This window comes from Hippopotamus amphibius, chromosome 9 (genome assembly GCF_030028045.1).
Source record: "Hippopotamus amphibius kiboko isolate mHipAmp2 chromosome 9, mHipAmp2.hap2, whole genome shotgun sequence".
NCBI lineage: Eukaryota > Metazoa > Chordata > Mammalia > Artiodactyla > Hippopotamidae > Hippopotamus > Hippopotamus amphibius.
Genome location: NC_080194.1, coordinates 130,257,825 through 130,284,903, shown reverse-complemented (window position 1 = coordinate 130,284,903; position 27,079 = coordinate 130,257,825). Strand labels below are relative to the sequence as shown.

The 27,079-nt window shown below is 51.5% G+C and overlaps 1 protein-coding gene across 9 annotated transcripts in view; it reads right to left on the bottom strand.

The window, feature by feature from the left end:
• Nucleotides 1-27,079, bottom strand: part of CLEC16A (C-type lectin domain containing 16A) — a 206,445-nt gene that overhangs the window by 31,073 nt on the left and 148,293 nt on the right. For 8 of the 9 annotated variants that reach the window (XM_057748398.1, XM_057748402.1, XM_057748399.1 and 5 more), the window contains 3 exons: nucleotides 22,550-22,701; nucleotides 20,055-20,259; nucleotides 18,182-18,346 (listed from right to left, as the gene is read on the bottom strand). In XM_057748398.1, coding sequence (XP_057604381.1) covers nucleotides 18,182-18,346; nucleotides 20,055-20,259; nucleotides 22,550-22,701 — 522 coding nt within the window. Of the gene's footprint in view, nucleotides 1-7,687; nucleotides 8,611-18,181; nucleotides 18,347-20,054; nucleotides 20,260-22,549; nucleotides 22,702-27,079 lie in introns of those variants that run through there. The other variant, XM_057748406.1, reaches the window with a different exon arrangement.

The window sequence follows — 27,079 nt, the reverse complement described above, 5'->3', positions numbered from 1 at the left end:
ACACACATGATCTGACTTACACCTGAAAAGGATCTCTAGCTATGGTGCTGAGAATGCCAAACTGGCTGTGGAGAGAGGCACGGGACCGATTTTGAAGGCCCACGTCAGGAAGCAGCAAACAACATCCCAGAAGGCCAAGTCCCCCAATCTGGCAACGGGCCTGGTTTTGTAAGTAAAATGTGGCTGGAATGTGGCCCCGCCTGCTCATTTGCATTTTGTCCTTCGAGGCTGCAGGTGGAGTCAGGTTCTGGAAAAGTCAGGGAACCCCTGGCCTAGGAAATGGGGTGCTGTGGTGAGAGGGGATTGGATTCGGGCTGTACTTTCCAAGGAGCGCTGGGGGCTGAGTGAGCTCTGGCCCTGGAGTGGACGAGTAGTTTCGTCTCCAGCTGCTCTGTGTGAGGACCTGTTTTCAGCCACACCTTCCTTCCAGCTAAGTGTGGGTCACGGGATCCCGTGAGCAGCCCAGCCTGGGGCCAGCCCCTGGGGACGGCTGTTTTCCTCCTCCGAGGGCTATGTGTGGTCATCCAGGGGGCAGCCTACAGCCCCCCTGCTTGAAGCCCATCAGTGCTCCTGCGGGCCCTCCGATGAAGTCCGGGACGGTCAACAGGCACAGGGGGTCATGCCCGCGTGGCCTCATCTCCTGTCGCCTGCTGCCCGCACCGTCAGGCCGCCTGCAGGACACACGTGCACACCATGGTTTTCACAGCCTGGGTCCTGACACCTACCAGGGACGCCCCACGTTAGGCCCAGCCCACCCGTCAAGACCTCCCCCAGGAGCCCTCTTTGCCCTCCAATTCTGGGAGGGCCGGTGCCCCTCTCCCGGGCTCGCATGCCATCACGCACGACCAGACTACACAGCAGTAGTGGGTGAGGCATCGTCTTCCTCAGGACTCTGTGAACTCCCTGAGGGCAGGGCCCGTCTAGAACCTTCCACTCCCTAGTCTGGGCAGAGCATGGTGCAGGGCAGAGCTCATAAGGTTTCCCGAAAGCGGGACAAGTTTGAAGAATTGACCTCTCCTGAAACTGGGCCCAGGGCACCAGATACATCCTGCTCCTATACCAGACCCCATGCTTCCTCCCCCGAACTCGCTAAGCAGCAGCTGCTCCGAGGGAGGAGAGCTCCTGACCCAGGACGCCCCAGCTTTTGCCCAGCTGTCAATCCACCTGCGGGCGACCATGAAGCCTTCTGGTCCATGCACAAGGGACCTCGGTCGCGCTGGGCCCCATGTCGCGAAAGCCCATGGGAGATGCTCGGTACACGTTTGAGGGCTGGGACTCCATGCTTCCACAAGGGCTGTGGCTCCGCCCCGGGCACCATGGGGCAGGGCCTGTGCACCTTTCTGGCTGAGTGTACGGGTTCTAGTTGACTGACGTCCTGATCACGTAGTTGGCTGTCCCACGGAAGCTGCGGAGGTACGGGACTGTGGAAGGACACGCCCATGTGCTTGGAGGAGCAAGCAGCTGACCCAAAGGCTGTGCTGTGCTGAGGAGGCCACGTGACCCCGGTGGCGGCGGAAGAACGAGGCCACTCTCCAGCCTGAGGCTGGAGGAATGCCCTCGGAAGCTGGACTGTGCGCTAGGCCCCCTGGGCGCCTCGGGCACGGCACTGCTGGGCTTCATTTGGGTGTGGTTTCCAACCGAGATTCAGGGATGTGCTTACTCTAAGGTGGATGAAGTGAGGTGGAGGGTCAACCAACCAAGTGGTTTGCCAAGAAAGCGCCACGTGCCGGGGACAGGAGACACTTTCAAGGCGCAGTTCTGGGCTTCTAGCTGTTTGCACACTCGAGGTTGATAGCTTCCAGGGATTTCTCCTCCAGTGGGCTCCTGGCAGGAGGCATATCAGTAACAACAGAGGTTAGGGAATAAGAGTAAAAACGAGAACAGAGAGAGTGAGGCTAATAGCTGGGGTCAGAGTCAGTCAGAGGTAGGATGGACACCTGGGTGGCTGACTTGCTATGCAAGTCCAGGTAAGTTACTTACCCACCCTGAGCCTCAGAAAACCTCAAATGCAAAATTAGCACGTGCCTACCCCTCCCCGAGAGGTTCTGAAGGAGAGATAATGAATCCATGAACATGTGTGGAATAGAGTTTGAAGCACAGAAGGTGGCCCATTGATGGGGAGCGGGGGGAGCCTACTCCCCTCACTCTGTGGCTCAGTCCCTTTCCGACTCGGCGCCCCCACACATGCAGTTTCCTGCCTGGAACAGCTTCTCACCTCCCCATCCAGTTTGTCCAGTGAAACCTTCCACTGTCAACACACACCACCTACTCAGGGAAGGCTTCCCCGACCCCCACTGGAGAAGGCCAGGTTGCCCGTTACCAAGCAGTTAATTACTGGTATATTCTATGAATATCACCCACTATTCTTACAAGATGCGAGCTCCGGGGATATGGGGATATATGTATAAATACAACTGATTCACTTTGTTGTACAGTGGAAACTGGCACAACACTGTAAAGCAATTATACTCCAGGAAAGATCTGAAGGAAAAAAAAAAAGACTGCAAGCTCCCTGTGGCAGGGCCATGCATGTCTGGTGTGCTCGTGGCTGTCAGCTTAAACACAAGCACAGCGCCTGGCGCACAGTGGATGCTCAGTAATGCTTGCAGAACAAAGGAATGAATGAAAAGGTGAACTCCACTGCTTTCCCCAAAGCCCATCTTTGTGGCTCCACGAAGGCAAAGAGCTAAAGACGTCCCCAGACTCACATCGCTGCAGGCCTTGACTATATTCTGCCAGCCCCAGAACTTTCCAGAAGGTTTCTAAATTTATCCTTGACCGGCAGACCTTAAATCTCTACTGCAGATGCTTCTGTACTTGGCTGTCGCACCCGCATTTTCCACTGCAGGTCAGCACCTTATTATATATTTTTTAAAGAGTTCTGGCTGAGAGCCAGCCCAGGCTACAAAAAGTAGGAGACAGAGCTGTTGATACATCACACCTATTGGGCAAACGTCAACTGGCTTGAGGAAACCTAGACAACCACTCAGTGCTGCCAGCCAAGCACAGGCATCTCAGGCCTGATTTATCAGCAAACGCTGACAGGCGTGCTCAGAAAACCCTTCTTGGCCCAGTAGTGAAAACGGGAGCTTGGGAGCCACGTGTGAGGGGAAATCACGTGTGATTTGAGATCATGGAGTCTCAGCTTCCAACTATGGCTCCTCTGGGGTGAGGCCAAGAATTTCTTCAGGTCCCCAAGCCCTGAGCACGACCCCTGGACAACGGACGGAGCAGACTGTAGGGTAAGATGACCTCAGAGTGACCAATACCACCAGGTACCACTGTGTGACCTGGGGCAAGTTACTTAACCTCTCTGAGCTTCACCTGCTAAGTGGGGCGGTAACAGGGCCTTCCTCTGAAGGTTGCTGTGACCCTCTGATGGTGGAGACACTTAGCCTGAGGCTGGCAACCTGGCAAGCCTCAAGAAACCCCCTTCAGTGCTGCCTGAGCCACTGAGACCTTTCAACCTCAGAACGGCTCATGCAGGCAAAGGTCAAAGCGCACGACTGCTCCCTGGAGTGCGAGCTGGCTGGTCACTCCGCCTCTCCAGCCTGCTCCTCTATCTCACTCTGCTCAAGGTATGGCTGAGGCCTCGAGTGGGAAATGCTCCGCAGCCCCGAGGGGATGCACCACACGTGGGGACAGCGCCACCCTCAGGAGCAGATCCATCACAAGCCAGCACCGACCACACAAGCTAACGGTGTACCCGGTGGCCCCCCACACTGCTGTCCCCAATCCATGCCCCACCCAGCGGCCACACGAGCTCAGACACGAATCAGGTGCCGCCCTCCCCAGGCCCGCCCCTCCCGCCCCGGTGACCTTCTCCTCTGCCCCCGCCCCTCACTTCCTGCGTTCCAGCGCATGGGTCCTGCAGGCGACACCCCTGCAACGACTGCCCCCATGATCTCTGGCACAGCGGTCACTTCATTTTTGTGTGCCTCCCCACGTGGCCGCCAGCTGCAGGAGATGCTGGAAGAGTGTGTGCTGCCTGAGGGGGCTCCTTCTTTGGCGGCTCTCTCAGGGCAGCTGCCCAGAGATGCCCTCGCCTGGCAGAGCCCGAGAGCACCGGCGAGAATACTTGCGAGTGACCTGTGGAGCGGCCTGGAGGAGCTGGGCCAGCTGCGCGGCGAGGGGTAAGGGGCAGGCTGCTGGAGCCCTCTGGCTCCCCACTCCTCAACGAGCGGCTGAGATATTGGAATGGCGTGAGACACCCACAGGGCTGAGCTCCTGCCCCAGGGATGCAGGGCCTACTATCAGCCCCATTTGACAGAAGAGGAGACTGAGGTCAGGGGCCCTACGGAACTTCTTGACTTCACACAGCTGTCGATGGTTAGGTACTGACAAATCCAGATGGGCCGACTCCAGGACGTGTGCCCCTAACTTCCTCGTGGCAAGGGTTCCCTGGCAGGGATGTGGCAGGTTTGACAGCACAGTGGCACACACTGGTGTCCAAATGCTGGTAGCCTTTAAGCGGCTTGAGGCCAGCAGCTTCCTGTGGGTGTCCCGGCTGGCCCAGAGGGCCCCTCTGCTGACCCAGTGGGACCAGGAGTTGGCACAGGGTGGTTTCTGCATTTTCTCTCTGCTCAGGGTGGAGTGAAGAGGTCAGAAAGGGGACGGTGAGCAGGCCACGGCCTCCCCCAGGCCTGGGCACTGTTACCGGCCACCTGGATGCTGCTCTCAGCAGGGAGACATCTCCCTTGGGCGTCAAGTGGGAAATTTGGTACACACACACACACAAAGCATTTTTCCAAAGCAGCCGAGATTTTATAAACGTCAACTATTTCAGAACATTCTCCAGTTTACTGAGAGTTGGGGCGGGCAGTGTTTAGGGGAGGCTCCATCAGATTGATGGAGACCTGATCAATTTAAGAGGTTGGAGGGCGCGTGGGACCCAGCATCTGAGCCCCAACTGTAGCTGATGAAGTCAACACGCTCGGAAAGCCACAACAAAGGGCAGCTTTACCCAAGAAGCACCACGGAGGCTTCAACTCAACTTAGCAGGAAAAGAAAGAACCCTGAGCAGGAGATAATCTCTTTCTCAGGAAGCAGGTAGAAGCAGTAGAAAGAGCAGGAGTCTGAAACCAGGCTCAGTCTCTCTGGGACGCGGGGCAAGTGACTCTGCTTTTGACTTTTGCTTGCCCAGCTGCAAAAGTGGGATTAGTCACAGGACAGTTTTCACATATTTACCTCCTGATTTTCTGTGAAGCAATTGGCCTAGTGCCTAGCACAGAGTTGGCATTCAATAAAAGGGACTTTTATCCTGGGGCCCTAAAAAAAATCTGTGATGCTAGAAGTACATACCACATACACCATGCGCCTGCATTTTTATAAACTTGCAAGTATTTTGAGGGGAGTCACTGCAAAGCGCAGTGCGAACTTAGTATTTCGCACAGTTGAAGTGTCTACTCTCAAGTCATGTTGTAAGGATGCGGCTTCCAAGGACTTGAGTTCACAGCAGGCAGAGACGAGGACAGAATAAAACAATTCATCAGCCCCAATTTGATGGGCTTTGGAATGTTTTCGTGATTACTCTGGGGCTTAAGGAAGCTGGCTCCTTAAGTGTGGAAGATGTCACAAAACAGCCATTCCCGTTACGCTGGGATAATATTGACTTCTGGCCCTTTGGGGATTTGAGATGTTAAAAAAATAATGCTCTCTGTGTGTTTCTGGAGAAAAGCACATTTATACAAAATGCCATGGCTGGAGAGCCACAAATAAAGGAAGCTGTATTTCAGTCATGGAATGTTGGCTACAGAGAGAAAAGTACCACAGAGAGTCGGACCCTCAGCAGGGTTCCAGGAGGTAGGGGTAGAACCCACTGGTGGCTCCGTCCCACCACCACACTCTGTCTGCAATGACAAGCCATGGGTGGGCCGGCCCTTGGAGACCCCTGCCAGCCCCTGGGAACCTTTCCAGTCATCACAGCTCCTGAAGGCCTCCTGGATAGAACAACACCCACAAGTAATGAGGATTTTGCTGGGTCAGAAATTGGGATCATCCAAACACCCTTGTTAAATGCACAGAGAACATTCCGAGAGAAACTGAGGCTCCTTGGTATTTTGCCTGAAACTAGCCCTGTGGTCCTCCACCCATACACTTCATTGGTCACCAAATCCTGCTGGTTCCACAGACTAGATATTTCTGGACTCGCTTCACGTTTCTTACCCAGGGAAATCCTTGCGCAAGGGGGCGTGGAGGTGCTCTTATTTGTTAAGGACAAAAAGTTGGCCATGACCTAAACATCCATCAATGAGAGACTGGCTAAATAAACAGAGGTTTACCCACGTGATGGACTGCTCCGCAGAAGTCAGAAATGAATGAGGGCGCTCTTATGAACTCACATGAAACAAATGCTAGACATGTTGCTGAGTGAAAATAGCATTCACTTAGGTTTAAAAAAAAAGAAAAAAGACAATATAATATTACAGTACAAGTATAGTGTATAAATGCCCAGAGGGTATAGAAGGATATATACCAAGCTGAGGAAGAGGGCACCTCTGTGGAGACTTGTTGTCATCCATAAGATGGGCACAGCCCCAAACTGCACTGGTGGTGAGTGCCAAGGGAGGTGCTGAGTGTGCCTCAGTCCTTTCTGTGCACCCCCTTCTTCCCTGCCCTTCCGACTCCAGTCAATCAAATCCCAAGCCTCCTGACTCATCACTCCTCTTCCTTAGAACTTTCCCTGTTGCTTCCAGGGTAAAAGTCCAACCCTGCGGCAGGCCTGGAAGCCCTTCACCATCTGATTCCACCTAGCTTTCCAGCCTGTCTCTAACCACTTCCCACAGCCGTGATATCAAATGTTGCCTGCTCCCACACTCTTCTGCACGTGCTGTCTCCACCACACCCACCTCTCTGCTCTGCACCACCTGTTCATAAGTCCTTCTCCCCATCTGGTCCTCGTTGTATGTTCGGCACAGCGTTTATTTGATTCACGAGAGACCTCAGAAAGCATCCTCCCTTTCCTGACCCTAATTAGTGTGTTTGTCATGTAACTGCCTCGGAATTCTTAAAGTCCTTTAAAAAAAAAATGCTAGTTCTTCTCTCACCTGCCTCCAATTCCTTCTCTCCTGGTGGTCTCCTACCCTGGCCCCTAGGAGCTGCTGTGCTTTGCAGGGGTGTCTAGGGCACAGAGGAGAGGACACGTGGAAGACCCAGTGACTTGGGCCTCTGTGAACCTTCAATGCTATTACTGTGTCCTGCTTTCTGTTTTGGTTCTTCTCCCGCTTTGCAGGTCCTCGTGAGTTAACAACTCTCCTTCCAGCCTCCTGCACGCTCAGCAATGCCACCTACTTGGCATCTCATCCTCTTGGATCTCAAGGTGGGCGTTATCACTGGTTCTTGGGAAGTGGTAAAGTGGTTCTCAAAGCCTGTTCCAGGGGGAACCCTGGGGTTCCTTGAGCTAGTCAGAGATGCTTTAAGGCAGCAGCCCCCAACCTTTTTGGCACCAGGGACCGGTTTTGTGGAACGCAATTTTTCCATGGACCAGGGGGGTTGGGGAGGGAATGGTTTCATGATGATTCAAGTGCATTACATTTATTGTGCACTTTACTTCCACTATTATTACATTGTAATATATAATGAAAGAATTATACAACTCACCATAATGCAGAATCAGTGGGAACCCTGAACTTGTTTTCCCGCAACTAGATGGTCCCATCTGGGGGTGACGGGATGGCCTCAGGTCCACCTCAGATCATTAGGCGTTAGATTCTCACAAGGAGCCCGCAACCTAGATCCCTCGCACGCGCAGCTCACAGCAGGGTTCGCACTCCTATGAGCATCTAATGTTGCTGCTGATCCGACAGGAGGCGGAGCTCAGGTGGTGATGCGAGCGATGGGGGAGCGGCTGTAAGTACAGGTGAAGCTTCGATCGCTTGCCCACCGCTCACGCACCTCCTGCTGTGCGGCCTGGTTCCCAACAGGCCACGGAGCGCTATTGGTCCGCGGCCCTGGGGTTGGGGACCCCTGCTTTAAGGCAAAAAAAATCAAACCAAATCAAATCCAAGTGGTCTTTTTCCAACTCACAGATAAAAGTCAGGGCTAGAATTTTCTCAGTTTCTGTGTTTTATCCCACAAATGAGCCTTCGAGCCTTGGCATCGGTTATCACTTGTCTGCTAAGGAGAACTTGCAGTTAAGAAAACAAATGGCACAGCAGCAGAAAAGAAACATCAACAGAAAAAGGCTTGGAAAGGTTCTTCAAGTAATTTTATGGATGCTTCCTTCAGACACAGAGACTTGCATCCACAGAACACGCTCATGTACTCTGTTGGTTCCTGGAACGGGAGAAAGTGACAGTTCCTAGGGTTCCTGAAGCACACCTGACCCTCAGGTGTCCTGCCACCGGATAATCTTCAGGACTGAAGACAGAGCTTCGTGGTGTGGGAAGCAGACGGGCCAGGTGCTCCCCTTCTCCCAGCTCGGGTTTTCTGGTTTGCACACTGAGGAAAGGCGCCAGCCCCGCCAAGGGCTATTGGAAGGCTCAGCAGGAACTGCCCGGCTCAGGCAGGCATGGAGTCAGTGACGGCAGCCAGTGTCACGGGTGCTCGGGTACGTGCTGGGCCCCGGTGGGACCTCAGGCAAATCACACGACCAGAATCCTCACGGCCCTTCTGCAGGAGGAAGCAAATGTCTGTCCTGGTGTATTATCAGCACCTGATAAAAGCCTTCTTGAAATGAGCAAATCTGTACAACTGCAAGCTTTCTTTGTTATTTACAGCAGAAGGGGCTCCTGGATTATTAACTTTGTGCAAACTGATTTAATGTGTAGGAAAGGAACTTATCATTTGGGGTCCCCAGGGTCAGCCTTAATAAAGCGACCATAAAAATACTGAGATAACCTTTACTGCACTCTGCACACGTGGAGGCATCATTCCAGGCACTTTCGCGAATTAACTCATTATATGCTCACAGGAGCCTGATGAGGTAAGTGACATTTTCATTCTCATTTTTTTTTCCCTTTTCAATTGTGGTAAAATACACAGAAGATAAAATGTACCACCTTAACTGTTATTTAGCATACGGTTCAGTCATGTTAAGTACATTCATACTGTTATACATCATCCCCATTTTTCATATGAATAAACAGGTCTGGAGGGGTGACTGACTGGCTCGAGGCCACTTAAGGAGGAGGAGGTGGAGCCAGGACTTGAACCTGACTGTCTGCTCCAGGGCTGTGCTAAGCCACCTCCTCCACTGACTCTCACCTGGGCAAGCGCTGCTACTGAGAAAGGAAACCCCACAAAGGATGAACAGAAATAATGATGGGGCAGGACACCGGACAGTCTATCTTTTCCTGGTACTTTTCCATCTTTCCAATTGTTCTGCAATAAATGTGCTTCACTTATACTAAGAAGTCCGGAGCTGAGAAGTGACAGGAGCAGTGCCCCAGGGGCAGGGACAGGGGTGCACACGAGTTAGCTGTGCCACTCGCTCGGGCACATGCCCGCCTGTCCTGTGCTGCTGGCAAGGCTGCCCTGTGTGGGCTTGCCTGAGCCCACAGAACACTCCGAGGTATTGCCAAGGTCAAATGGCAGCATAAAGCTAGGGTTTTGGTCTCTTCCCACACCGCCCTGCCCGGGCTCCCAAGCTCTTCTTCCCTGATGCACTGTAGTCACCAGAAGGCTCCAGGGCACTCAGCTGCTTCAGCGTGTGAGGTGGATAATGACCCCGAAAAGTGATGCAACACTCAATTCTTCGGAACTCTTTTCTCCTCCCAGCCTCTGCCCCACCCTGGAAAAGCTTGTCTGGGGCCCCGATGGCTGGCTCTGCCTGCTATGTGCGCATTTTACAAGAGGGGTCCTCAGACAAGAGCTGGTGTCTATTGGGAAAATGTTTTTGCAGCGGGTGGGGGTGGGGGTGGGGGGTGTTCCAGGGGAGGGAATTTGTGGGCCCTGATTTGGGAATGTGGTTCCTTCTGAGGCCTGTGTGCTCCCAGCCTGACAACATCCCCAGGCCCTCTCTTCACGGCTGCCCTGGGGACCCCGATAAGCAGCTTGGCAAGCAGGGACCCCATGGTCTTGGCCCAGGGTCCCCACACCCTCGACCCAGCCACCTGAAGGCTGATCTCTCAGACACAACTGCCAGGCAGCTTTGAAAGAAGCACAAATTCTGCTGCTTTTGCTCAGGCAGGATTCTGAAATCTCATTTCTGCTTTTTTGTTCACGAGAGACCAGGAGAAAATTTGTACCAGGACGGCCTCTTGAGTGACCCTGCCCCCAGCCTGGTTTGGAAGCAGTGGCTTTCTGTATCACGGCTTTGCAGGTTTGTCCCCGATCCAGTGGAGGCAGGCTCGGAGCGGGAGGACCTGGGAGCAGGTGTGTCACACAGAAGACAGGGATGGGGAGCACTCTGTCCGGGCCAGGGCCATCCAAAAGTCCCCTCTCTCCTGAGGCTCTGTTCTGCCAACCTCTCGGAGACAGGTGGTAGAGCTGTCAGGTGAAGCTGCTCGGCCATCACCAATGCCAGCCTTGAAGCAAACAGTATTCAGAGGCAGGAAGTGGAGATACGGATCTCGGCCACCCCGTGGGAGCTCTGTGGGCTTGGACTGAGCCTCAGTTTCCTACCTGTACAGCAGGGAAAGTGATACTCGCTTCCAGAACTGTGTGGATAGAATTAATATATACAAAGTGCCTGGCACAGTTAATTCTTCCGGTCAAACTGCACCCCACACTTCCAGAAATAGATGACTTTTCTGCCCGAAACATGCTGAAGGCTGGAGCCAACAATGTGGTTTTACCCGATACCACTGACGTCTCAGGTGGGAAGAATTCACTTCAGGAGCATCCAAACAGAGTCAGGAATAAAAGGGCCTGGTGGTGGGGAGCTCAGGGTCTGAGGTGGCAGACCTGAGTTCAGAGCCTTGCAGTGGGGAGGGGTATCTGGTGTGACCTTGGGCAGGTGGCTTCCTCATATATACAAAAGGAAAATGGTAAAACCTCTCTTCCGAGGAAGAACAAATGAGAACTCTGCATAAAGTGCTTTATACATTTTGCTTAAAAAAAAAAAAAAAAAGCCCTCAGAGTCAGATTCAAGTTTCTGTAACTCATCAACCCAGCGGCTAGAGGCTCTGATGGGGAGCTGATGGCTGGGAGGGGTGAACATGGGGCTGGAGAGATTGGAGGGGGGCAGGCTCTCCTTCCCATGTGACTCCAAAAAGGGTATTTTTTTCCCCTTGGGCGAGCTGGAAGGAGAGAGCTGGCTCCAGTTTTATAATCGGAAATAAGAAAAATAATAGGCCTAAAAAATTAGTTTCTGGGAAATACTGCCATGAGATGACATTAGCACCTAGTGTGTTCTCCCCAGGGGAGAAGTCAGAACTGAGGTCTATGAATTAAACATTGATTTTTTTTTTCTCCCCTCCTTTGTTTTTGGATGCCAGTTCAAGGCTTTGTGGTCAGCTGGGCTGGCTGTGGGCACACTGTAATCTTGTATTCTTCCTCAGTTACTCAGATGCCAAAGGCTGGCTCTGGAACTGCCTTTCCACAGAACTATTAAGCGTTCTGGGTCAGTGACTGATAAGGCTGGTTTGTTTGCCTTTGGCAAAGATCACACCTGTGGGAAGCACAGCACTCGCCCTCGTGCTCAGGGATTTCAATGTTTGCCGGGGGACAGATGGCGCTCTCAGTCCAGTGGGACAAGACGGTGAGGAAAGCTGACGCCTGCTGGCACCCCGCGTCCCCACCGATTGGGGCCTCAGCCAGACCCAGGTGTGAGCGAGCCAGCAACGCCCCTGCCGCAGGAGTCACAGCCTGCTAGGAACAATTCACCCAGCCCAGCCTCCAGCCACCAATCCACGTCCCCACCTGCCTGTCGACAGCCACTGGGCATCTGCTCACTCGTGAAGTGTCAGCCACCGAGGGCAGGCTGAACAGGGCCCAGAACCTCCTATGCCAGTGCAGGGCAGTGCTGCAGACAAGAAGACAAATGGGCAACTTCAGCTAAATAACGGTAAGGGCTCTGAAGACTGCAGGAAAGCAGCTCCTCAAAAGCTAAATTTGGGACTTCCCTGGTGGCGCAGTGGTTATGAATTCGCCTGCCAATGCAGGGGACATGGGTTCGAGCCCTGGTCCGGGAAGATCCACTGAGCCCACGCATTGCAACTAGTGAAGCCCGCGTGCCTAGAGCCTGTGCTCTGCAATAAGAGAAGCCATTGCACTGAGAAGCCCACGCACCACAACCAAGAGTAGCCCCCGCTCGCCACAACTGGAGAAAGCCTGTGCAGCAACGAAGATCCAACACAGCCAAAAAAAAAAAAGTTAAGTTCCCATTCGACCCAGCAGTTCCACGCCTAGGTAGATAGCCCCGAAGACTGAACACAGGTGTCCAAACAAAAACTCACACACACACTCGTAGCAGCACCATTCACATGGCTGAAAGGGGGAGACAGCCCCCATGGCCTCCAGCAGGCGTAAGAATGGATGAACCAAAGGTGGTCTAGCCACACAACGGGGTGTCCTTCGGCCATGAGGAGGGATGAAGCTCTGACACACGCCACCACGTGGGTGAACCTCCAAATCATGATGTTAAGTTAAAGCCAGAAACAAAAGATCACACATGGTAGGGTTTGCACGAAACATCCAGAAGAGACAAACCCAGAGGCAGAGCAGTGATTATCAGGGGCCGGGGGGAGAGGGAACGGGGAGTGACTGCTTAGTGGGTACAGGGTTCACTGGGGCGGAGGGAAATGCTTTGGAAATAGCAGAGGAGACGGTGGCACAAGACTGTGAAGGTACGAAATGCCACTGAATGGTATACTTTCAAATCGTTAGTTTTATGCTATATGAATTCCACCTCAACTAAAAAAGTTAAACCCAGTTGCTGCACGGAGTGGGACTGGGGTGGGTGGGGCCCCGGGGAGGCCTCTCAAGAGGAAGGTGACCAGAGCCCTGAGTGCTGGGAAGGCACCAGCCTCGCCGAGGGCTCCTGGTTCCAGCCAGAGGGCAGCGCGAGGACAGAGGCCCTGGATGGGACGCGCCTGGCCCTCGCGACGTGCAGACAGAAAGCCAGCACCGCTGCAGTGCTGGGTGGTACTATCTGCAGAGAGCCCAGGAGGGAGAAGAGAGAGGAGTGTTGTGGGAAAAGGGCAGGGGCCGGACTGTGCAGGACGACCCTGAACAGGGTAGAGGGCAGCGAAAGAGGCAGACTGTCCCTTTCCTGGAGCTAAAGGCTGGTGACGGACAGCTGATGGTCCTTAGCTGGGAAGGGTCACTTTTTAAAAACATGTCACTGAGCCCCTGTCAGTGATGGCCCGTGGGTGTCAACCTGCCCGGGTGTTCCACTCCGATCCCCTGACAGGCAGGGCTCCAGAGCCCTTCTGTTTGGGTAAGAATTAGGAAGGGCCCAGGTAGGACCACAGGGACTGTGGTGTCATGTCACCAGCCCTCCCACCCCCAGGTGAATGGCTGAGCAGCCTCTGGGCCAGAAGGAGCCCAGGAGAGGGGGTCAGCTCTGCGCGGGGCAGAGCGGGCCCCCAGCCCTTGGACTGGAGGCCATTGTCCCCTGATGCCCAGGGTCACGTGCGGGGGGAAGAGCCTCTGCTCTGAGGTCTGCTGCTCCACGAGTGTTCATGGGAAGACTGCACTGTGGGCTAGTTTTGGACACCTCCCCGCCCCCCGCCATGGAAGATTCTGGCACCTGGCTGTCACCATGGGTCAGTGGAACGGGTCCTCTCGGGCACCAACCATGGAGCACTGCACCCCAAAGTCGGACTCTAGACCCGGCCCACCTGCCCACCCAACACGCCAGTCACTGCTGACCCCTCCCTCCCTAGCTGAGTGCGCACACCGACCTCTGCCCTCGTGGAGCTGAACGTCCTGTGGGGGCGAGAGCCATACACATAAAACCGGCCAATAAACAGAATTTGTGATTTCTTTCCAAGCCAAATGGAAGAAGAAAAATATACCAAAGTGGCTAGTCGTCTATTAGCCCTGATTTATATTCTACTTTAATATCTCTTCCGAGGAAGTGAAAGGTATATTTTCACCAAATATAACCATGTATAGCTTTGAAAGGGGGAGACAAACGGCTTTATGACAATTACCCAGGCCTGCAGATAAAATTGGATGATGTGTTACAATAGAGCTGGCTCCTCCCACAGTCACCCCGATGCAGGGGACCAGCACTATTTTCTCCCCTGTGAACTATTCCCCAGGCGGGAGCAAGGGTCCCACATGGCCTCCACGTTGCAACAGTGCGGCCAGTGGTAAACCACACAGAGCAACGCCTGGACGGCGGCCACGGGTACCACGGCGTTGGAGGCCAACCTGGGCTGGGCTTCCGATGACCCCCTCCAGCGAACTCTGAGTCAGGTGAGCGCAGGGAAGCTGATGTGCAACCCACCCAAGTCTATCACCGGGTGCCTGGGACATACCTCTTGCTCACTTCGGTGACAGAGGTTAAGCCGAGGAATGCTGCTGAAGGTCTGGGGGCCTCGGTTCCCTCGTGTTCTCTTGTCCGCGTGCCACAGCCCAAACCACCCAATGTCTGGGGCCCCTGCGGGAAGTCCTCGTCTCCCTGGTGTTCGTGCAGGGAGAGGGCATCGGGCAGGATCTGCTCTGAGGTCGTGCGGAGAATAAGAATGAAGGCTCCCTCCTCACTCATCAAGGATTGAAGGAAGGCATCGCACTAGGCGCTGAGGTACAGCGGTGACGGGGACACTCCAGGTCACCGTGGAGGTGATGCTCTCCATGGGGGAGGAATATACACAAACATGTTAGCCAGGTATGGACCAGCAGGGCCACGGAGAACATAAACCAGGCTAGTGTGATGGGGGGTGACCAGGAACGGCCTCTCTGGGGAGGTAGCATGCAGACTGAAGCCTGAGTGATGAGCAGGAAGTAGCCACATGTAGGTCTAGGGAAGAACATTCAATCCAAAGGCCCTGGGGCAGGAGGGAGCACGATAAGTTAGAGTAGTGGTTCTCAAAATGTGTTCTGGGGAACCCTGGGGGCCTCCCAAGATCAGAATTTTCATAAAAATAATGACGGCATTTTCCTTTTACACTCATTCTCCCAGCAGTACACAGAGGAGTTTTCCAGAGCCCACACTCTCACAACAGATGGAAAGCAGAAGCAGATACAAGAATCCAGCTGTCTTCTATTAAGCCAGATGTTAAAGAGACTGGCAAAAATATAAAATATTAACGTTTTTTGTTTTGGAAAACAGAGTTATTGCTCATAAAGAACTATGTTATTCACGTTTACACAGGATGGACTTATTATTTTCTAAATAAATAAGTGAATGTTTAAAGTATTTCTCAGTTTTAATTTCTAACAGTTGAAATATGAATACATATAACCCATACAAGCTAAATCCCTCTCACTCCTCAATACTTTTCAAAGAGTATGGGGGTCCTGGCGGTCTGGTGGTTAAGACTCTGCACTTCCACGGCAGGGGGTGTGGGCTTGACCCCTGGTTGGGGAACTAAGAGCCCACACGCCACAGGGCCAAAAAAAAAAAATGCCCTGAGGCCAACACCCTGAGACGTGCTGACCTGGAGGAGCAGTGGGGAGGGGTGGCATAGCCGGGGCAGGGGAAGGTGTGAAGGCAGGGCAGCTGCTGCTTCTGAGAGGCCGGCCGGGGTCCATCCCACAACCATCACACAAGGTCAGGGTGAGAGATGTAGGTTTAGTTTTAAGTGCAATGGGAAGCTACTGAAGGGCTGCAGGCAGGGGCATGATGTGATCTGATTTATGTTCTAGAAAGATCCCTCTGGCTGCACAGAAGGGAGGGGACAAGGCTGGAAGCCGGGGAATACTGCAGATGCTGCTGCCCTGACCTAGGGAGAGACGCTGGTGGCTGGGAGGGGAGAGGTGGGTGTGTCTGGAGGCAGAGCAGCCGGGTGCCCGTGGGAAGAGCGGAGGGGAGAACGAAGGACGATTCCAATATGCGGGGCGGCTGCGGGGCCAAACACTGAGATGGCAGGTGGTGAGGGGTGGGGGCAGGGCTTCCCTCCCTCTCTCTGAGTCATGCTAGGGCTCCACGGTTTCAACTCGCTCTTCAGGTCACATCTCCGGCCCAGGCGCGGACAGGAGGGCAGTGAGGCCTCGCTACCCAAGGGCCCAGCGCCGTCGCCCCGGGGGGCACACCCGTGAGAGTGTCCTCACTGCCAGGGGCTGTCAGGGGAGAGACAGTGCCGAGGCGTGGATGGCCGCGTTCAGGTGCTGCCTCGGACTTGCCACTGTCCCAACCGGCCTGACCTCACACATCCCGGCCCTGGCACCAGCAAGAGGACATGGGGCATTCTGGCTGTGCCAACCTCCCTTGCGAGGCAGGCCCAGGCCACTGTCGGCAGGGCGACACCCCCAGCAGTAGCTAACCTCACTCTTCCCCTGGAGCCCAGGCGGGATGGGAGAAGTCAGTAACTGCGGAGCCTTCTGCAAACAGAGGGATGGTTGATGCGTACGCTGAAGAACGTGCCGTCTGGCTCTACTGATTAACTTACACTTGCCTTGGTCCAAAGATGAGGCAACAGAGATAAGGACCCAGGTTTTCTCCTTAACCCATTAGTTCCTGAGCTCAAAGAAGCCCTGAAGACCCTAAAGAAATGATTTCTTTCGAGCCCAATCTGTATTTAGTTCACCTAGACGCACAGTCATCATTTATATTTATTCAGCCACCATCTCTATAGAGCAGGAAGCAATCTGGAGAATTTTTGTCAAAGAACCCTCCCAGACCCCCGAGCAGGCACACTCATCCCGTGTTTCATAGCTGAGAACAGAGGCAGGGCTACCACCAGTCTTGAAGCCTGAGATCGGATTTAAGCACGAAAACGGTCGCAGGCTGTGGGTGGCAGCGTGAACCGGCATACTTTTCCAGAGTGCATGTTGGGACTACGTATATTAAGATGCAAAACCTCCCCTTTGACTCAGCAGATCCACCTCCGGGAACTTATCCCATAGACACGTGAGATTTGCACACTTACACAAAGATACCCCAAGGGGGTCCACTGTGACAATGGAAGAACAAGACACTGGAAATAACTCAAATGTCCAGCAATATGAAATGTTATAAAAGATTTTTTCTGGTCTATCCGTATGATAAAATACCATACAACAGCGAATGAGCATTAAGTCGATTTACATGTGCTTACATGTAACACTGACTTCTCAATAAGTGAAAACAGCAAAATGCAGAATCACACATATGGTATAATCCTGGGTATAAAAACAGACAAGCAAAACATTTCTGGAAGGACATGCAAGAAACTGTTAACCGTGGTCACTTCTGGGGCCTAGTAGTCTTACTTTTCATTTTATCATGTCCTGTTTGGGTTTTAACAAATCATACACTTATAGTATATACTACATTTCTAAAATGAACTAATCAAATCATAGAATGAAAACAGAAGGAATCATGGGGTGGAGGGGAAAAAGGGACCCTGGTTTAGGCTGGGGTCTTTTGACTGCATTTTGTTCTTAAATGGGTAACTGCTTTTGAAAACATTTTGTGACATTTGCAATTGAGGTTCAAAGCCCTAACCATGGAGGGGTGAAGTTGCAAGGGAAAGCTTGGCTAGTTTTCTGAAGTTTTGTAACCAAGGGCAAGGTTCTCTTTCGAGGGGTCGGGGTGCATATGGATTTATTTAAAGCAGATGTGTCAGAACAGGAGTGGGGAGCCTGTCAGCCCTTCTGGAGAAGCAGTATTTTCAGCTCTGCTAGGCGACCTTGAACTTTCTATTCACGCTTCTCTTTTGGAGAGGTGGGGAGGAAAGTTAGAGATGTTCTTCGATGAAGTGGGAAGAGAAGCTCCCAGAAAGAAGACAGTGGCAGCCACCCCGGGGCAGCAGGACCTTCTTCTGAAGTCTCACTTCTTCAGGGGCTTAAGTAGGAATCTCACACACTAGCTCTTTCTAGTTATCCTACATGGAGAAGGAAATGACTCTCCCACAACCTCGTTACTAATAATCTAAGTATTTCCAGGAAATTTTTAGTCTTAATTCTGAGAAGTTCTTCCACATCTTCAAACAAACGAACCCCAGCAGCAGAACACCAAAGAGAAAGCCAAGATTTCTTTCTGGAGCTTGTGTTTAATCTTGTGCTGGACTTCGATAAGTTCTAAGAAACTGGGTTTCTGAGAGGGGTAGGGAAGCTTACACAGGCTCAAGACAGAGAAGGTCCTGGAACCACCCCTCTCCTGCTCTCTGGAGGGGACAGGAGGAGGCACAGGGTGGGGCCGGCTTACCTGGCACCTTGTCCACAGACGCAAACACAGAGCGCTGCACCGTGGGGTCGCTGCTGCCCCGGCGGCACTGGTCGTAGAAGCGGAAGGGCAGGTGCTGGGTGGAAGACGCGCCGAGCCCAAACCCCAGGACTTCAGTCGTCGGCTGGATCGGGAGGTCCAGGAGGGCTGTGTGCAAACAAACCCGTGGTTCAAGCTCAGCACGTGGGATGCGAGCGTAGGTGACGAGACTTTGGGTGGCATGGCTGGAGCTGGTGTGGCCACGGCCCTGCCAGGCACATCCCTTGGGCGATGCCAAGCAGGCAGCTGGCAGCCTCGAGCTGGGGAGACTGGCGTGACACCAAGGGTCCCGCCTGAGGTTCACAACACAAGCGCTGCCTAGCAAGTGGTTCAGGGATGAACGCCAGGCCTACCCTCACCTTGGATTCTTGGCTTCCATATACAAAACACCCTACCAAGGCTTAGCCTTGGGTATGGTTTCAGACCTCAATGCAAATGGGGCCAATTCTGCTGTGAAAGTTCACAAATCTAAGTGTGTGGGGAAGTGTGTGAGAGAGAACATACACGCGTGTGTGCTTATGTATTTATGAGTGTGTGTGTATCTGTTGCTGTCTTCCCTTCCACACACAAATCTCATGATACAGCAATTTGGAGGGGCTTTTTAAAATCAATTTAAGAAATACTCAAGGCGTTAGTTCTAACAGCCACTTTACGGCATAATTCTCAATTTTCAAATGAAATATTTAACCTTCATGCCAGCTGTGAGAAATTGCTTTACATTAAAAAAAAAAAAAAAAAAAAACAGAGCTCTGGAAATAAATCTTTAGAGAAAGGACTGAATGATTTAAGTCACCTTGCATATTACAAAATGCTTCTGTAATGATTTTGGAGGCCAAGTTTCAGCTAAGCGAGAAATAAGATGAGGCGTATACGGGATGCAGGCCTGTGCAATCAACGGGGCACATGCAGGAAATAACTGAATCCGCCATGTCCAGAAAGCCCGCCCTCCAAGTGTTTATTTTTAGGTGACCCTTAGAGAATGCTCCCCTTCTCCCCCGGAGGACTGGAACGCCTCCCAGTGACCACAGCAGAACTACTATCGGCGCTTGAGCTGAAAGGCACTGGTTTCTTGAGAAAGGCTGTTCGTGATTTTAGGAGTTGACAGAACGCCTTTTCCCCGAGGAGGACGCTGTACCTTCTGCCCTGATGAAGGGAATGCCCTCATTTCAGTGCCTTCACTTTTAAGAAAGCTGGGCCCTTCCTGACACCGGGCGCTGTAGGGCCTCCTCACAGAGTCACCACAGTCCCTGTGCAACGTGAAACGACACTTCCGAATCCAGAGCTGGGTCACGGCCCCCTCACCAGGCAGGCTGCCTCTCATGAGAGCGGGGAACGGAGAGGAAGGGACGGGCTTTAGTGTAGGAAGGCTTGCATTTGGGTTCTGCCAACTAGCTGCCTGTGTGGCTTTGGGCAAGTCACTGAGCCTCTCTTTCCCCTTCTATAAAATGGGTAGAGCAGGCCCTACTCATCTCAAGGGTTGTTTTAAGGGTCAGAGGTGGCAGAGGAACATCGAAGCACTTTGCAAACATACGCTAGAGAACGTCTGTGCGCAGGAGGGACAACCGCTGTCCCACAATGTTGGCTGCCTCCTGCCTGGGAGGGAGGGCTCGCCTGTTCTAAGCAGCCCGAGACTTTCTAGAAATCAAACATTTAGGATCCTTCATTCTCCCACCAAAACACAACTGATTCCTGAACCGTATGTTTCCTCTCCTCGAGGAGTCACGAGGGTTCTCAAGGCCAACGTGAGAACCATGCTGACGGCCTCTAGCAGCTGCAGCCCTGCTGCCGAGGGGACACATGCCGGGGCCGCACTCACCAGCTATCCTCTGCATCTTCACGCGTCTCGCCTGGATGCGACCCTTGGCCAGGCGCTGCTTGGCGATGATGCAGCGGATGTGGTCCGAGAAGACGAAGGTGGCCTGCAGGATGGGGAAGGGCTTCGAATGGGGGCTGGACGCAGGCTTGTGGATGGTGATATTCAGGGCACGGCTGTCATCCTCCACGCCCGTCACCTGCATGTCCTGTGGGGGGTGGGGGTGGGGGGAGGCCAAAGAAAGGGTGTCCGTTAGGTTTGGGGAGAAGGTAGCTGCTCAGAAGCTGTGGATCCACGTCTCATTCAGAATGAGGTCCCCCAGACTGAACCATGCTTTTGCTCTGGAGGAGATGATCAGCCCCCCAAATCTAAGAGTCAAGGATGGGCACAAACGAGGCAAGGCCTGGCGGGAAGTGACGGAAGGGAAGCACAGAGAGCTCAAGTGGCTGATGCTGCATGTGGTGGCTGGGCCCAGCCCCACGAGGACTTGAGGCAGCCAGTAAACACACAGGACACCAGCCTCTTCAAGGGGACCCGGGAACCCAACAAACTCCAACAATTCTTGCTTCTGAGAAACCAGAGATAACAAACTCAAGTTCCTAGCCCTTTCCAGCGTGACCTCACCTACTAACAATTCCTTCCTTGCTTCTCTTAAGAAGGGGCCACCGTTAGCTCCCATTTGCATGTCTCTGATGAATTCCTGGTCCCTAAAGGAAAACACTAACTCGAGAAAGGGATGGGGAGGACCACTTAGCAGATGTTTGAAGACACTTGAAAGGTGGAAAAGAACGCCCGTATAGCAAGTATCATCAGGACAAATCCAATCTAAAACCTCAGACTGGACTCTGTGCAAAAAATGTGCTTCCCACTAAGGTTTGAGATAAAAGCAGGAGACAGGAGACAGACGTGCAAGTCAGAAATGCTAGAGGAGGTGGGGAAAATGTTGAAAAGGCTCGTGAAGCAAGACGGATACTGTTCCCAGGCACTCAATCTGGCATGAAATGTTGCAGTGGTGATTAGATGAGATATTATGCTTTTAAAACAGAGAGAGAGGCTGGCGTGTAGTAACGGCCTGACGAATAGGAGCTGCTGGAAGACGACCAAAAGAAAAGGTTTCTGTGGCTTTCATTGTCTGAAGGACGACACATATTAATCCTTTGAGGGAGAAAAACACTTTCCTGACACTAAATTCTAAAGGAAATTGATCATAAGCCTAGATAAATAAGAAGCACTAAGTCACCTAATGGACAGTCTCATACATGGAAGTCTTTTTTAAAATGAGAGATTCTTCAGATAGCTGCTTCTCACATCACCTTCTGTAAAAGACCTTCTTTAAATGGAAAGATCTTGAAAAAGAGGAGGCTGGGAAATGGTTGCAACAGCATCTTCAACCATGTGGGTGGTCCTCTCAGGGAGCCGGTCACCCCAGAGAGGCGGATGTCGGGCGGCCCTGGCAAGGCCTTGCCAGCAACCAGCACTGTCCAGCAAGGAACTGGACTCAGCGCAGGGCAAGTCAGGGCCCGGGGGTCTGGTGGGTGTGTGTGTGCGCGCGCGTGTGTGCATGTGCTAGAAGGCTGCTTTCAACTCGTCTGGTTCTCTGCTTCATTCAACCAACCAGCTGGCATTAGTCACCCATCATTTACACAAACATTAAGAAAACCCACGCTCCAGCATGATGTTTGGCAATTTAGAGCCCAGGCCCGCTGGAGAGGCAGAGGACATGGGAAGTTCCATAAATCACCAGTGGCAATGAGCATTCTAGGGAGGAAACAGGCACAGCCTAGCTTCTCGGTATCTGCCCTAGGGAAACCCTGGCCCAAGTGCACAAGAAAGTCAGGACAATTCTGTTCACGGCAGCACTGTTTGTAAAGGTAAAAAGCTGGAAGCAGCTACAGGGCACTGGCTAACTCTGCCTTGGTGTGTGGTCAGGAAGCAGTTAAAGGAACACTAGTAAGTCTGCACAGACTAACACAGTCAGTTCTCCAAAACATTCATTGAGTGAAAAAAAGCAAAGTTTAGGGCTTCCTAGGTGGCGCAGTGGTTAAGAATTCGCCTGCCAATGCAGGGGACATAGGTTTGATCCCTGCTCCAGGAAGATCCCACATGCCTCGGAGCAACTAAGCCCGTGTGCCACATAAAAAAAAAAAAACAAACGCAAAGTTTAGAATACATTCAATGTGACAGTATAAAAAATACACACACACACCCCCTCTTTCAAGTATATATGTACAATTTTTAAAAACGATATACATATCGTCATAGAAGCATTTGGCAAAGTACCACATCTGATAACGGAGGAGGGGAGTCAGAACTGGGTTTTGGTCAAACAGGACTTGGCCCTTATCTGTGAGGTATTCTAACTTTTGTTAGATATGTGTTCTAACGCTAATGTGTTCACGTGGCCCTTATGTCATTAGAACTTGACTGTAAAGATGACACTTTCGTGGGTGTTTGCACAGTCAACCGAGAAGAGCTTCTGAAGTTCTCAGCCATCATACCTGCAGAAGGCCTGCGAACTTGACCACTCCCCAGCCCAGCCTGGACACGTCGGGCTCCACCAAACTCATCTGGTAAATATCGACAGCCAGGAACCGCTGGAGCATGCCGCCGTCCTTGGTGATCACCGTGCATGCGATCAGGTCGCTGTTGTCTGGGAGGAGAGGGACAGAGCAGAGTGACGTGCAGCCTGCTACCCAGCCTGAGGGACACACTTGAGCTGATCTGCGTTCTGCCGGGCAGAGCAGCTTGGCGCCCGAGCCCGGACCGCGAGTCACACACACCTGGGTCCGAGTCCCTCCTCTGAGTCATGCTGGGCAACTAACTGCACCTCTCTGGGCTTCAGATGCCTCATCTGAAAAATGGGGATCATGTCCATCCCACCGGAAGCACTGTTTGTGAGGACTAGCTCATACAAAGTACATAAAGCATGAGTACAATGTGAGCGGCAGATTATTGCGACTGTCACTAGAAACATACCCAACAAACCCAGAATCCCAGTGACATTTCAGTGCTCCCCTGCAGGCGGTGGTGGTTTACACCTGTGATGGTGTTCGCCTAGATTAAGTGAAGACAGGAAAGGAAGAGCCCCTCGCTTGGTTATAGAATCACCAAGACCTCAGCTTGGTGTCTGACAACTTAGAGCTGAGCTCTACACTAAACAGTGTGCAATCTGGGGGTAAGGCACTTGGCCTCTCTAAACCACGGTTTCCCATCTGTAAAATGGGAATTATGTCTCCTATCTTGAGATGTTTGATGCCTTAAAATGAGAACAGGTGGGTAAAGCATTTAGCAGGAGGTCCTCAGCTTATGCTTGGTCCCTTCCTTAGCTGGAAGTTATTCCCAGATTTAATGTCTAATTTAGTGCCTGTCCTTGATGGCTTTGAAATCACCAGAGTAATACACGGCCATTAAATCTATGGTGTTCTTTGAGTTCCCTCCAGTGAAATCCTCTGCAATATGTTTTAAAAGAAATAGCTGAACCAGGAAACAACCTAAATGCCCCCAAACAGGGGAACCACTTGAGTATGATTTTTTTCCCATCATATGGAAAATTATACACCCATTAAAAAATTATGTTTAACCAAACTGTGAACTGTGGTTACCTATGGGGAGGGAAGTGAGAACTCGGGGTGGGTGGGGGAGAGAGAGAGCGTGAGCGGGAGCGTGTGCGTGTGTGTGTGTGTGTGTGTATGGTGTCAACAGAACTTTAATTTTCGCTCTCTATACCACTGTATTTCTTGAAATTATTTTAAAACGAGAAGGTATTCAACATGTACTTTTGAAATACATATTAAAGACCCAAGTAAAAAATCCTATTTACAAATAATTGCAATGGCATTGGAAAACACATTACAATTTTAAATGAACAAAACGATGAAAACTTTATAACTATGATTTTGATATATTAAAAAAAAAAGTAACTCTACAAAGAAATACAAGCCCAGAGAAATATACTAGAACATTAAAAGACATTTCTGATGAGAAGAATGGTGGGTGGGTTTTTTTTTTCTTAAACAGCTTTATTGAGGGATAATTTATATACCATAAAATTCACCCATTTTAAGTGTACAGTTTGAGTTTTACTAAATTTACAGCTGTGCCTTGTGACACTCCAGTTGTAGAACACTTTTATCACCCTAATACATTCTGTAACCTGTAATACATTCTGTAAAAATATTTGGTTTTATTTTATTGGTGGTGGATGGTGGGGGAAAGGTAACACAGTAACAATTCTGGCCCCAGACAGGGTGATAAACTTGGGCTGTTATTTGCCAAGGTTTTGCCTCCCTTCATTTTTGCTTTTCATTTAGACCTAAGGGATGATAGGTACATTTCTCCTCTGCCCTCTTCTTTTCCCCCTCTCTCTTTCTCCCTCTCCCTCCTCCCCCCCCCCGCCCCCCAAGTTTAACCCTCCAACAGCATAATCTGTCTGAGATCCCGGCTTCATGGGATGCCTGCCTGTCCATCCTCTCAGCTATGACAGGCCTCGTGTTTCTGCCTCTTCTCCCCAGCGTATGACCACCCAGCATGACCAGATACCCCGGAGCAAACACCAGCAGCAGATATGCTCAACCCTCTGGATTGCACATTCTCTTATTAAGGGCAAGAAACTTCCTCCCTTTCCCAAGAGTCCAGCCAAGTATTTAAAAAGAGTTCTAAAAATGACTTTATCCAGAATTTCTAGTTCCATGCGGAAGACATCTAGTCTTTTGTGTTATCAGAAATGGAAGTCCTCACACTCTTTCTTATCAACATTTTCTCCGCGGTAGGTAGAGTTTATTTTCTTTGCTCAATACTTAAAACGTGTTTCCCGATTAGAATCTTGTACTTTTTAAAAAGAGAAAACTAAACTAATAAAGGATCCTTTCTCTTTCCTTTTTTCCTTTCTCTTTCTCTCCTGCTTTCCCCTCCCCCCTAAGCAAGACAACCTGGCTCTTCTTTTCCCACATTCACGGAAGAGATTCATCTGCGGGTGAGAGCCGGGAAAGGGGGCACGGCCAAGGTGTTGCTGTCAGTGGGGTTTGTTGGCAGGCAACCCCCTTATAAAGCCCAGGGGCCTTAGGGGCTTCGGGGGGAAAAAAGACCTACCACCTCCACCACAAAGAACAAAAAAAGGAAGGACAAAACCCCAAAGCGGAACAACTTTCAGAAATGCAATTGAGACATCAAAGCCCTGTGAGAGATTTCATAAGAAAACTAAAAGGCAACTGTCACCAGTGAGACAGAATGGCTCGGAGAGGGAGGGAGCCCCTGGCTTTTCAGAGGCTGTGGGGGCAGTTAAGGAGAAATGAATCGGCTTCCGCGACTAAACAGAAGGGCATCCGGGCATCCTTCAGCGAGATCAAGGGAGTCTGGTTGGGGTGACATTTGTGGGCTTCTGGGGCCGCATCTTAGGAAACGCCTTCACCACCTCGGCTCTGCCCTTGGCTGCTCCACACGCTGGCTGCGAGCATTCCCATCCGAGGAGAACCCAGGAGAGAGCTGAAGAACGGAGCCCAACTCTGCCAACGGTCTAAGTCCTTCGCCTGCTTCCTGCAAGCAGGCCCCTGTGGATTTCCCTCTGAGCTGGGGGGAAGCCGTGCTGGGTACTGAGGCACCAGGAGGGAGGGATGCAGGCGTGTGGGGAGGACTGAGCAGCAGGCAGCTATGTTGGGGTGTGTGGCGGCCTCTCAGGACTGGCCTGTGGTCAGGGGAGGCCAGTGCAGGAGAGAGGCCATCCCTACCCTGGTGCTGCTCAAATTTCTCAGCCCACCCAGGTCTCCTGCGTCCTTCCCCCACCAACTTCACTTCAAAAGGGGTGGGGCCAAGGACTTTATTTTTAAAATTTACAGAAATTTATCAGAACATCCATATAACCTCAGGGAAAGATTTCTCTAAAAAAGAAATAAGAATCAATACATACAAATAAATAAGTGTAAGGGTGATAAACTGACTACCTCAAAATTAAAATGTAGGTCACAGATAACAAATGAGTTTAGAAACGGACTAGGGAAATATTTGCAAAATATCTCTAAGAGGCAAAAGATAATAAAGCAGAAAATATGAAGAACTCCACAGGCCATTCATGGGCGAGAGAACGGAGACACACACAGGGGTTCACCCTCATGCTAAGTCAGGAAACGAAGGAGGACAGGATCCCACCGGATTGGCAAAAATAAAAATGTCTGATAAGAGGTATTGGTGAGGCCACAGAAAAATTGACATTCTCAAATGCTGCTAGTAGAATAAGTTTACATAGCCACGTCGAAGGGCAAATCAATATTCTTTATTAAAACCGAATATCTCATACTGTATGACCTGGCAATTGGTATATTCCCAGGAAAACAAACGCGTGGGCTGACAGGAATGAGGATGTTGACGGCAGGATTTGGGTCTGTGATGACCCAGGTGTCCAGTGAGGAGGGAAAGCTTTTTTAAAAAAGCGTATGTTTATTCAGTGTAAAACCATGTGGCACTGACAAGGAATGAATGAGATCTCTAGATGTTTCAACAAGGTTTATCTCAAGAACATACTGCTAGTGGAAAAAGCTGCAGCATGAAATGTGAAGTATGACAATTTGTGTAAAATCAAACCACAGAAAACAACACTGTATATTTTCTATGGACTCAAGCATGTGTATGTAAAAGAAAAATTTAAGAAAACATCTGGCAGGGTGCAGAGTGATTACCTCTTTGGAGGGGAGGAGGTGGGACTGAGGGTGAGCGGTCAAGGTCGTTTCAGTTTACATGCAGTATTCTGATTTTTCAAAGAGGTATGTTATTTGTGTACTTAAGTAAAGGGAAGAGTGACTCTCTTTCCACACTCCTACACAAAGGGCCTCAGGTCCTTCCGGAGCCCAGCCAGGGCTGGGAAGCAGCACCAGACCCAGCTGTTGGGCAGCCGGCTCTCCCTGGTCTCGAAGTGTGGTGACCATCGTTGAGCTCATGGCGACGGCAAGAAACCGGCAGTGCCTCTTGGTACACAGGTGTGCACAGTTCCAAACTGGCCAGACGTGTGAGCTGAAGAGCTCTGGCATCCAGTTCAACAA